The sequence below is a fragment of the Anabrus simplex genome, chromosome 14, assembly GCF_040414725.1.
Source record: "Anabrus simplex isolate iqAnaSimp1 chromosome 14, ASM4041472v1, whole genome shotgun sequence".
Classification (NCBI taxonomy): Eukaryota; Metazoa; Arthropoda; class Insecta; order Orthoptera; family Tettigoniidae; genus Anabrus; species Anabrus simplex.
The window spans coordinates 46,551,905-46,565,457 of record NC_090278.1 but is presented as its reverse complement, the minus strand read 5'-3'; the positions used below and the strand labels follow the sequence as shown (position 1 = coordinate 46,565,457).

Below are 13,553 nucleotides of genomic sequence, written 5' to 3'. Positions count from 1 at the left end.
ACTTCAAAGTTGCTAAAGCAATTCTGGATAAATGTATGAAGAATTATTTGTTGTTTGTCCAGCCCTGGTCCCTTTTTTCTACAGCATCGGGTTTTAGGTGAGATGAATCTGTCGTGGCGGGTTTTTATGACCGGATGCCCTTCTTGACGTCAACCTAGTCAGAGGAGTTAATGAGATGAAATGAATGACATGATATATGATATTAGGGAGAGGATGAAACCCGGTGCCGGCACATAGCCTACTCCTGTCAAATAGCACCAAGGGGGTCTGCTCAAAGCTTAACGTCCCCATCCGACGGACGAGTCACAATCAAGAGCGTCATATGCCCTCACTCCGTATGAGCACTGCGGAGAGGTTTGGAATTTAATGCAGGCTTTTGGTATCCAATCTAGTGATTAGAAATTGTATACCACCACCTCCCCTACCCTGCCGGCCAACATTGTGATGGCAAATTTTTTTCGACAAACGGGACTCGAACCGGCTAACCTCGGTGTCAGACCGTTTTGGACTCCAGCGCCTTTACGATCATGGCGACCTGGCAGGCAAATGAATGGAGAATTATTTAACAGGTTACTATTTAAAACTGAAATTAGACACATAATCAAGATGTGAAATGGATTGCTGTGAAAGGGCTTGATCTTCCATTTATGCATTACTTTTTTAGTTTTAACATTCCTGCCCGATCGTTCACAGCTAGATTTGCGTTTTTTCTCATTTCAAAGCATTTTATCACATTAAAACACTTGTCAACGAAAAGTCAACACATTCCTTACACACATGATTCAATGAGTTTACATTTAAGAGCTGGACAATTTTCCTTTTAACTTGAAGCCTATTAACAGAAAGAAATCTATAAATTTATCCTCAAGAACATTCAATTTTTTCCTGTAAGCAATACTTGCCATAATGCCATTACATTAGGGTGAGGCAAATTTGCATCATCATATTTTTTAAGAAAATATGTACATTTCATAAATTACACATATTTTCTTCAGTGCTTGACAACGCATTATGGCATTTCAAAGGGGGTAACTTGGAACACAACCAGCCCACACACACATGCTTGTGTATTTTCCTGAATTAAATCAAACCCACAGATCACACCTACAACAACACATTGGTATTGAATGTTAACTGCTGCACTATACAATAAAATAAACTTGTTGTACTTTAAGCCATTTAAAATGTAGGTCCCCAGGTCAGAAGTTTAGGAAGTACTATAACAAATATCTTTGTAACTGCAAGAATATATATGCAAACACAATATTTATTTACATTTTCTTGTCACGAGGGAAACGGAAGGAAGACCGCGAATCCTTCTGCACTTCATATTTATTGCAGCCAACACAGAACGTATCTTTCCACTGATATGGAGGGGAGATATAGGAATGACAACGCTACTACTTACTTATGTCAGGTTAAAGCAAACGCTTAAATAACCCCAAAAACTTCACAAATACACTTGCTCTTATGACAGAATCAAGAAGTCGCAGGTCATTCCGTTAGAGAGCACTCAAATCGCTGTCCCTCGATATCTTGCCGAGTGTCGCATATTGTCTCTACTGTATTTGATTACACCCGCCCGTTAGTTAAGTAATGAAGAGTTACTTGGAAAACAAAACTCTCTAGAGTAAATATACATTTTAAGAATTATTAAAATTGTGCACGTTTACACATCAGTCCTACCTGTAGGCTATCTTTCTGAGAAAAGGCCTTATTGCACATGCGGCAAGGGAATAGCCGCTTTTCGGTGTGCATAATGAGATGTCCCGAGAGGCTGCTACTCTGGCTGAACTGTTTATTACAGATGGTACATCGATATAGCTTCACATCTGTGTGTGATCGCATATGCTTCGTTAGTTCTGCGGACATGTCGAAGGTCTTGCGACAAACGGGGCAGTCGTGCACATTCAGCGGGGCGTGCAGGCGATCGTGTTTGGACAAGTGGCTACTCTGACTGAAGGACTTGCCGCAAATGTTACAAGTGTATGGTTTCTCGCCTGTATGCGTACGCGTATGTGCCGACAGCGTGCTGCTTAATTTGAAACGCTTGTGGCAGATGTTGCAGTCGTAGAGCCGCTGGTCTGTGTGGATCACGACGTGCTGAGACAGGTGGCTGCTGCGACTGAACAACTTTCCGCACTGATCGCACGGGAATGGGCGAACCCCGCTATGTCCCTTGACGTGCCGCGACAAACCCCACTTGCTGGCCAGGATCTTACCGCACACATCGCACCTGAAACGCGCCTCTGGTCTTGACCTACAGTGACAAAATAAAACCATGTAAGTTACGACAATTAACAACAACACTACCCAGCTAAGACTTGTTATGAGGAAAAAGTAGGAAAATAAAAAGCAAAAAAAGGAAGTGCCTAACACCAAAATATCACGCAGACTTGGAAATATACGCCTCAGAGGAGGATAATCAAGAAATAAATGGGGCAAGGTGGTTCAAAGAGCAACACGAAGGAGAAGATTAAGACCTGTTTTATCCGGCAGCCACGCACGGCATTCACGGTCAAGTCTACGAAGACTCTTGGAGGAGCAGAAGGAACAAGTGGGGCAAAGTTGTCAGCACTTTGCTCCCCGGAAATTGATCTAATTGACATGATCCGCTTCATAAGTTTTTGTAGCTCACGAGGGGAAAGTCACCCATTCCCTTCTGGTGAACCGAACAAGACTTAACATCTCGGCTAGGCGTATGTCTATTTCTTTCTTTTATTGTTACCGCCGCTACTATCTCCCTCAATGATATTAGCACAGACACTCGTGGGACAGTGACACAGTATAGGTCTCTGAATTTCAAGATCACGCGATGTACATCTCTGGTGATTTATTTGGTGTTTATGTGAGAAAATTAAAACCCAGTCACACATCGCCCAAGAGGGATCTCTGTTGTTTGGAAGAACAAAATGGAACATCGAAATTAAGGTGCAGGCGGCCTAGATGGCACTTGTCAGCTATCACGTGCTAATAAATACAACTGCAGTGTCGGTGACGTCCGCACTATTACTTTTACAAGTACCACCAGTATTTCTGTGGAATACGTTATTTGGCACGAGAACTTCATTCACTGGTATTCTTTTACAATCTCTTTTACGGCGCACTGGCACAGAGAGGTCTTACGGGGACGAAGGGAAAGGGAAGGCCTACATGTGAGAAGGAAGCGGCCGTGGTCTTAATTAAGGTACAACAACAGCATTTGCTTCGTGTGAAAATGGGAAACCATGCAGAACCATTTCCGGTCTGCCGTCAGTGGGGCTCGAACCCACTATCTCCTGGATGCAAACTAACAGCTGTGTGCCCACTCATGAAGTAATCTGACTGATGAAGCAATTTGCTTCCTTAACATATCTAATCTCACTAGCCAAACAAACAACACATTGGGCTGTCTGGTGCATATTGCACTACATCCTTGCATATCTTCTGCTCGCTTCTGCTAAAACCATTCCAACAAAGGCTTCTCCAGTTCAGTGTAGGTTGATATCTTCACTGTTTTCCATTTTGATAAACCTCATGACGATTTGAATTGGTCGCAAATTGATTATTTTGTTCATATTTTCCTTAACAGCCTGGATTAAAATAATTTCACTCATGCCTCAAAGACAGGTCCCTTCTTAAATCTTACGCTTCTGCTGTATCCTTATCATTGTATCACTGCTCAGGTACTAACAGAAACCAATGTGTACTTACTGCAATATGGTTTGGCCATGAGTCAAGTCTAGACCATGGTCTACTGTACGCTGCAGTATTCTTTATCAAGGCGACTGATTATCAGTCTCAGGTTGTCACCGTGCTTTGTTTCTAGTCCAGGCTCGAACACGTGAGGAACCGAAAGAAGCTAAGTTGAGAAACCAATACCAATTATGAATGTGTGTGGCAAATTAAACAAATTTTGTATCAACCATTCATAACCACTGATATCATACCATATATGTGCATGCTGGAACGAGTATGTTGAGATATGTAGCCAGACAAACCACCCTGTAAATGAAGCAAGTCCTGACATGACAATCAGACTCCAGAAGAAAGATAAAGTGGTGGGTCCAGGCAAGACACATGCAGAAACTCTCAAATCCATTGTGCCTAAAGCTAGTAATGCACTATTCAATGCAGTATGTACGGCTGGGAGAATTCCATCTGGCCAGTTACAATCAAATTTTGTTACCATACCAATAAAGGCAGGAGCCTCTGTGGCTCAGACGGCAGCACGCCGGCCTCTCACCGCTGGATACTGTGATTCAAATCCCGGTCACTCCATGTGAGATTTGTGCTGGACAAAGCGGAGGCGGGACAGGTTTTTCTCCGGGGACTCCAGTTTTCCCTGTCATCCTTCATTCCAAGAACACTCTCCATTCTCATTTCATAGCATCTATCAGTGATGAATATGTATCACTTTGGGAGTGGCGACCCCATCGTACTAACAGCCTATATATGGATCATTCATTACATCCCTGACCTGGTCAAAGACTGGACAACAGGTCATAGGTTTTCATTTTCACCTATAAAGGCTAGTTAGTTATATTGTGATGATTATTGCACGATCAGCCTAATGTCCTATGTCTTCAAGATATTCCCATTTATCATCAACACTCGTATCTATGCTAAATGCAAACTCCAAACTGGTCGTACTCAGTCTGGTTTTAGAAATGGACTGGGGACACACAAGGCTCTTTTCTCTCTGAATGTTTTGACTCAGAGATGCCTGGATATGAATGTCGACGTGCACACATGCTTCATCGACTACTAAAAAGCTTTCAATTGCGTATTTCTTGAAAAACTTGCTGAGATCTTAAAAGTTAAAGATGCTGAGCTGGTGAACTACATATCATCACTCAGCTGTACTTGAGTGAAACACCACAGGTCAAAACTGAGAACATAGGTATACGAAGAGGCATGCAACAGGGCTGTGTCCTGTCCCATCGCTGTATTCAGAGAAACTGTCGATGATGCTAACTAAGGGATCATGATAAATGGCAATGTCATTAATACATCCGCTTTACTGATGATACAGTTATCTCGCTGATCTTCAAATTATTATTAATGACATTTAAGAAGCAGTGCAGCATTTGGTATGTTCATGAATACCAAACAGATTGTAATTTCCAAAGTACCAAAGCAGGTCTCCGTGTACAATAACACAACTGTTCAGCAAGTGTTTTCTTTAAATTATTTGGTCATTGCAATCCCAAGAAAGAAATCTTATCCAGGATTGGCTAACCAAAAATTTGTTCAACACTATGAGGGCCAATTTTGTATGTTGGGATATTATGTTTGCCCTGTACTTCTGTGAGGTTTGGAGAGGCGGAAATGCTTTCAATCCCCTGGGTATAAAGGCCGTCCTCCTAACAGGTAGATCCGGTACATCATGAGAGGTGATCGAGGGGAATGTGAAGTACAATGATCTGTGGGGAGAAGGAGAAACTCCTGCTTTGCTGGTATAGATGAACTTATACTGAAATATTTCAATTCACCTTTTGTGCGAGCATAATCAGTTGGATTGCCAACCTTCATAGGCAGACGGTGCCCTAAGAAAAATAATTTGCTATATAGGCGTAAAGAAGCACTAATTTCTACCAGACACAAGAATCCGTTACAACAAGAATCAAGATACGGCCATTTTAGCTGTAGCTAAGGATCCCTCAAAAATAAACCATAAATGTTGTTTGATAAAGAAGATTTTAGCAGCTATGCCACAGAATCGTGAAAGAAAAGATCCGAGAGGGAATCGAAATTAAGAAATGTGCAACCAACATGATTTCAGAGGAAGGCTACATAATCATCAATTCTTGGGTGCCTATTACTCACAATTCACCAGCATGCAGGTCGAACCATGAAAACAAAAGCTACTGAATAACACTGGAATTTTCACGAGAGATACATCGAAGACGACTCAAAGATGTTCTAGGGTTTTGCAGTCTATTTTAGCTGCCTGTTATCCGTAGGCGTAAACAGTTACTTTTGCTGTAGTGGAAAACGTAGTGCAAATCAGGCCATATACAGAAATATAGAAACACGTTCTTCTCAGCCCCTGACGAACACATTTCTGCATCCCAGATTTAAGAAGTGTCAGGTATGAAGAAAGCTGGATGAAATGGGGAATGACTTGCAGGGTTCTTTTTCTCCTTTTGTGTTTGTCTTGAATACCTGATCTTTTAGTGCTTGTATTAGTTTTATCTGGCTTTCTTCTTGTCCAACGCCTCCTGGATTAAGACTGGATTACGCTGCCTGTGGCATTGTGAAACATATGTAGACTGTTCTTGTCCTGTCTCATTGTCTTCTTCTTCTCCTTCACTGACCTGCTTGTTCTGTTGATAAAGTAGAGCTTTCCAGAGCTGAGGAACCCCTCGTATTTTTGAGGGTCTCCCACATATGTCGTACTTTTTAAGTCATATTATTAAAGATTTAACTAGTCATTTATAACAAACTAGAGTTAAGAGTACAAGTTCGGAACTCCATTTAAATACCACAGGACAGATCTTGCCTTTCCTTCCAAACAATTCCTCCAACACCTGCTTCAGTACTTCCTATCTTTAGCCTTAAATCACGATCAAAAGATCCTGAACAAGTTGTACATTTCTGAGATTTCTGGAGGTACCTCATTAATTCACGTCTATTTTCATTTTTATATATTTATATATACACCGCTCCAGACAGTCTAGGTTTTATATACAACCTATTTGTTGATGAAGGTATGTGAACGTATGTGGACCAAACCAGTTATATGAGGCACTTAGAATAGCTTATATGCCCAAGTATGCTTTTTCAATTTATGTTGCAACATATGGTATAAAGTTACGTGTGAATGATGGAAACGCCTTGGTTATGCAGCTCAATCTCGGGAACAGCGAAGGCCTACTGGCTGATTGCTCTCCTGCAATAGATACTTTGTGGGGAAATAAATCTCCTCTGAACAGACAGTGTTGTTTGTTTCCAACCCTCATAAATTCGTTAAGTATTTAATGGATACTTGTTGTCTTTCTTGTATGGCGGTACCTCTTAGAATGTTCAGCTTCAAGAGCTAGTTATAAGTTCATATCATGCAGTTCTTGCAGTAATATTTATTCAGAAACAACAAGCGGCAACCAACAACGACAATTTGGGGGGAATGGGGATAAAAATGAGGAGATTACTGACAATTTTTAAGCCCACAAAACCTATAGGTTGTCGCTTTGGATAAATTTTACGACTGCGTTGTTATGCTGAGCCCAAAATTTGAACCCACCCAGCGTGCCCCCATCAGGGCATTTTGAAAATTTTCGATTTTCTAGGGATTCTGGGATTATCAGCTTCTCCGGAACAAGTTGTAAATTTCTGTGATTTCTGGAAGTACCTCATTAATTCACGTCTATTTTTATTTTTATATATTTATACATACATCGCTCCAGACCGACTACGTTATATGACGTTAAAGTTCGGTGAATAAAGTCAGAAAGGTCGATCCGGCAACATTGGCAACAACAGCAGGTTTTCGCCACCTGCTCCCAACATTGTTCAGTTGAGCATCATGTGTGTGCTGTGTAAAACCTGTTTGACTCTGTGCGTGCTTAGTGCGTTTGTTCTGAAATGCGAACAGGAACAGGGACAGGAACGACCAAAAATCAATGTACAGTTTTGTTTTAAGCTCGGCATGACACCGAAAGAAACGCATGCGATGCTGGTATGTGTTTATGAAGATCAAACACTGTCCTTGAAGTGTGTGTACGAGTGGTTCGCCCATTTTAGAGAAGGCCGGGAAAGCGTTTCTGATAACCCCCGTAGCGGAAGACCGGCGACCGCCGTCAGTGACGAAAACAATGAAGTGAGGACATTAATCACGAACGATTGGTGAATAACTGTACGCATGATAGCGGATGAACTGCAGATTAACTGTGAATCCGTGCGACATATCGTTACCCAGAAGTTAGGGAAGAGGAAAACGTCTTCTAGTATTGTGCGACATCACTTGACTGACGATCAGAAGCAGGCACGTTTAGAGGCTTCAGAGGATTTGGTCGAAACGGTGGATGCGACAATAAATTTCTTGAACTGTATTGTCACTGAGGATGGAACCTGGTGTCTCAGGTATGACACTGAAACGAAACGGCAAAGCATGGAATGGCGTTCAACGGGATCCCCTCATCAGAAAAAGGTCAGAGCCGAAAAGTCACCCATCAAGACGATGCCCATCAACTTTTTTGATAGTCAAGGCATTATTCACAAGGAATTTCTTCCTGAGGGAACAACGCTCAATGCTGCATGATACATAAAAATTTTGAACAGTTTCATGAAAGGTCTACTCAGAGTACGACCCCAGTACGCACAACAAGGTTCATGGTCTTTTGCACATGAAAACACTTGCCCACACACGGCCAATATCGTCAAACAGTTCATGGCAAAAAAGGGGGTGGTGCAAGTTGAACATCCCTATATTCACCAGATCTCAATCCTCCAGTTTTCTTCCTATTGCATCGACTAAAACTCACTTTGAAAGGAAAGACATTTGACGATATTCCTGACATCCGACGAAACGTGACGAGGGTTTAGAACAGCACAAAGGAACCCTTCTTGCAGACTCTGAAGGGCATGTATAACCGATCTCAACAGTGCACAGCAGAGATCATTTTGAAGGACAGTAAGGTCACTCTAGTGCATTGTTCATCTATATTGATAGTACAGGACTATTCACCGAACTTTATTGTCACAGGCTGTATATAAATGACGGATAAGCATGAGCACATTTGAAAGTGCAGACCTCCACTTCGAGACTCACTACTCCTAAACGGTACATCTTATTAAAAAACGGTTTGCGCCATCAGACGCGTCTTTTATCCTTCTACGTGTTTGCTGCTAAACCTGTTCCTCGCATCTACCACAATTATGGGTTAGATTGAGTTCAAAAAGTTAAATAGGGTGATATTTGGGTACATTTTTAACGCTTTACCTTATTTTTTCCAAACTTGTGTATAATCTACAATCATGCAATTTGGTCCACATATGGCCCTCGATCGTGCCAATGTGCGTACCAAACTTGATGAACCTATCTTTCCTATAAGTGTGTCAAACAATGAAACATACGTTAATAACAACAAAGTTTACGAACAATCCAGAAATACGGCCAAATCGAACGTGTAAGTGAAAGAGATACGACATTGAGTCATACGACCAAAGTTGTAGATCACTCCACATTGAACCCAGGTTGTGCCACCCGTTTTGTGATACGACTTAACGTTTAGCCAATAAATACCTCAAAAGGAATGTCTGGACAGTCATTAAAATTACCTCCATATTTCGAGATCTTTGGGGGTTAAAAGTGAAAAATTTAAACATCTTGGAATTTTTCTGTCGGCTAGATGCTAAAAGCTATAATTTCACCAAATTTTAAATTTCTAGCTCATCTGGCAGATTGTGCCGCCATCTTGATTTGTGGAGAAGGGGGAAAAAATAGGAAATACTTGAACATTTTTTAACCCTACGAAACATATAGGTTGTCATTTTGGATAAAGTATATGACCGCGTTCTTATGCTGCACTCAAAATTCATGGCGTTTTGAGAATTTTCGTTTTTTTGGGGGGTTCCTAGGGTCATCAGCTTCTCCGATACCATGTTTCAAATTTCTGAGATTTCTTGAAGTGCTTCATTAATTCATGTCTACTTTCATTTTTATATACTTATATATAAGTCGCTCCAGACTGACTTATATATATGATGCATAAGCATGAGCACGTTTAAAAGTGCATTCTTCCACTTTGAAATTCACATGATATTAACAATCGGTTTGCACCATCAGCCGCCCCTCTTATCCTGCTAAATGTTTGTTGTGAAATAATTTCCTCGTATCTCCCATATTTATGGGTTAAATTGAGTTCGAAAATCTGAACAGGGACAAATTTGGTTACAATTTTAGCGCTTTACATTATTTCTTGCATATTTACATACAAGCTAGAATGATGAAATTTCGTCCACATATGGCTTTCGATCGTAGGAATGTGCGCACCAAGCTTAATGACACTACATTTCCTATAAGTGTGTCAATCAATGAAATATACGTGTAAGAATCACCAAATTTATGAACAATCCAGAAATACGGCCAAATATAATGTAGGGAGCGGGAGAGAGATACGACAAATTATCATAAGGCCAAACATTCAGATCACTCCAAATTGAACTCAGATTGCGCCATCCGTATTGTGATACGACTTACTGTTTAGCCAACAAATACCTCAAAAGGAATGTCTGCACAGTCATTAAAATTGCCTCTGTATTTCATTATTTTTGGGGGTAAAAGTGAAAAATTTGAATTTTTTTAACTCATTGGGCCCGAGCCACGGAACCGTTCCGTGCTTCGTCTCGGTGGACCAAACGCTGGACCACGGAACTGTTCCGTTGTCTCATTTTATTACGTAATTCTACTTTTCCTCAAGAGATGGCAGAGTGAGTTGCATTTGTGATTGGTGTAGGGACTCTTTCTTTGCAATGTTATATGCTCTTTGGTAATATATATCGATAGTGTGCTTGGTAATATTAGTTTGAAGTGGGCTATCTCTACCTTTGAGATTCGCTTGTAAACAAGATGGCTGCCAGTATAGAACTGATATTTACAGATATATAACCCCTTTTAGGAACCAATGATGATTAGGAATGTAATTTTTTCAGTGAAATTAGTAGTAATATTAGTACTAGTGTGAGCAATGCTCCTGAATAACAAATAGATGAGGAAATCGAAGAGAAAGTGCAAAGAGAAAACTGGGTTACAGCTCAGCAGTTGGACTGAGTAGGCCTACGGTCCCGTGATGCTAATAAAATATAGTGTTTTACTGTATTCCTTGTTCCGCAGTTTGTGGTATGGAAGCCTTTTGTGTTCATGTATATTTAAATCTTTAATGGTCTTGTAACTAAGAAATTTCTCATGATATGAAGCGACACTATATTTCCTCCAAAATAATCCCAGCGCCAATGCAGTTTCAATCGAACAAATATGCCGGGCTCAATGGGTTAAAATTTTTCTGTCCTTTAGAGGCTAAAAGCTATAATTTCACCAAATTTCAATTTCGTCTGGCAAACTGTGTCGCCATCTTGATTTAGGGGGAAGGGAGATAAAAATGAGGGAATTCCTGAAAAGTTTTAAGCCCATTAAACCTATAGATTGTCGCTTTGGATAAAAAATACGACTGCGTTCTTATTCTGAGCCGAAAATTTGAAGGCCCCCTGCATGCCCCCATCAGGGTATTTTGAGAATTTTCCATTTTTCTGCGAATCCTGTTGTCATCAGCTTTTCCGGTACCAAGTTTCAAATTTCTGAGATTTTTGGACGTGCCTCATTAATTCACGTCTACTTACAAGATGATGTTTGTTGTTTTAAGGGGCATAACATGGAAGGTCATCGGCCCCGCATCTACTTTCATTTTGATATATTTATATATATCGCTCCAGACTGACTTGCTTTTATATATATTTAGACAATGGACTGTCCTCTGCCTTTCATACCAAGGGAATAGAATACACACAAAGGCTTGTTGATTTGCTAAATCGAGAGTGATTCTTCACGAGGAATGTTTATGAAGTAAGCTAAATTAATCTGCACCCAAAAATAGAAATATGCATTGTGAAATAATGATTTTGTGTGAAAAGTACAAGTATTGGTAAGCAACTGGTAGTCATATTACAAGGTTTTTCTCTAATGTGGTCTACTGTGTCCGAATTACAAAGAAAAAGGAGAATTTGAATCTCAAAGAGAAGACGTATTTGGGCGCTCTTTAGTTGTGTCAAATACAGTAGAGACAATTCGCGACACTTCCGGATTTAGCCTTGTTAAAATGGGAGACAAGTCGCAAGTGGCGAACCTAGTGGCGTGGCCTGAAAATCCGCGCTGAATTCAAATATCAATGGAAACGTATATACGGAAATGGATAAATGAATTATGTCTAGAAGGAAAGTGTTATTAAGATATTAACTACAAAGTTGCTAAAGCAATTCTGGATAAATGAATTAAGAATTATTTAACAGGTTATTATTTCAAGATTGAAATTAGACATATAATCAAGATGTGAAATGGACTGCTGTGAAAGGGCTTGATCTTTCATTTATGGAAAATCTTTCTAGCTTTAGCATTCCTGCCTGAACGTTCACAGCTAGATTTGTCATTTTTATCATTTAAAAGCATTGTATCATCACATCAAAACACTTGTCAACAAAAATTTTGGGACATTCCTTACATTTTTTTTGCTAGTTGCTTTACGTCGCGCCGACACAGAGGTCTAATGGTGACGATGGGACAGGGAAGGGCTGGCAGTGGGAAGGAAGTGGCCGTGGCCTTAATGAAGGTATAGCCCCAGCATTTGCCTGGTGTGAAAATGGGAAACAACGGAAAAACCATTTTTAGGGCTGCCGACAGTGGGATTCAAACCTACTATCTCCCAAATACTGGATACTGGCCACACATAAGCGACTGTAGCTATCGAGCTCGGTACATTCCTTACACACATGGTTCAATGAATTTACATTTAAGAGCTGGACAATTTTTCTTTTAACTGGAAGCCTACTAACAGAAGGAAAATCTATAAATTTAGCCTCAAAAACTTTCAAACTTTCCTTACAAGCAATACTTGCCATAATGCCATTACATTAGGGTGAAGCAAATTTGTTTCATCATATTGTTTCAACAAAATATGTACATTTCTGAAATGACCCATATTTTCTTCAGTGCTTGACAACGCATTATGGCATTCCAAAGGGGGTAACTTGGAACACAACCAGCCACACACATATGCATAGGTATGTATTTTCCTGAATTAAATCAAACCCTCAGATCTCACCTACAACAACACATTAGTATTGAAGGTTAACTGCTGCACTATACAATAAGATAAGCTAATTATATTTTAAGCCAGTTAAAATGTAGGTCGTGCAGGTCAGAACTTTAGGAAGTACCATCAAAATCTGTTTGTACTGGAAGAATATTTTTGCAAACAATATTTACTTAGATTTTCTTGTCACAAGGGAAACGGAAGAAAGACCGCGAATCCTTCTGAACTTCATGGTTATTGCAGCCAAATGGAGCACATATCTTTCTGCTCATATTGACAGGAGATATAAAGGAATGACTCAGGCTACTATTTACTTATGTCAACTTAATGGAAACGCACAAATAATACCAAAAACTTCACAAACAAATACATGTGCTCTTATGACAAAAAAAGGAACTCTCAGGTCACTCCGCTAGACAGAGCTCCAATCGCTGTCCCTTGATCTCTCAGAGTGTCGTGCATTGTCTCTACTGTATTTGGTTGTGTGCCATGGTTCTACTCTGACTAATGAGAGAGTATAAGCTTGTACTGGGCAGTTCTGAGGAATGAAATGAATACTTTTTGCCACTGGTAGTGAATGTCAAGATAACACAGCACCAGATGTGAGATATAAACAAAAATGGGAAGCAGTCAATGCATCACATAACAGAAAAGAAGACTCTCACCACCCTTAAAATCAAATAAGCCTTTCATAATTTGTAGCTTCCATCACTAATCTGGTTTGAAGTCAAGCCTTAAGCTATGACTAGCTATTGCAGAACCTAAGAG

The 13,553-nt window shown here is 40.3% G+C and overlaps 1 protein-coding gene across 2 annotated transcripts in view; it reads right to left on the bottom strand.

Moving 5' to 3' along the window:
• Nucleotides 1-1,170: 1,170 nt before the first annotated feature.
• The window catches only part of LOC137503013 (zinc finger protein ZFP2-like), a 46,091-nt gene continuing 33,708 nt past the window's right edge, over nucleotides 1,171-13,553 (bottom strand). For both annotated transcript variants that reach the window (XM_068230363.1, XM_068230362.1), the window contains exon 5: nucleotides 1,171-2,260. In XM_068230363.1, coding sequence (XP_068086464.1) covers nucleotides 1,654-2,260 — 607 coding nt within the window. In that variant the 3' untranslated portion in view covers nucleotides 1,171-1,653. The remainder of the gene's footprint in view (nucleotides 2,261-13,553) is intronic.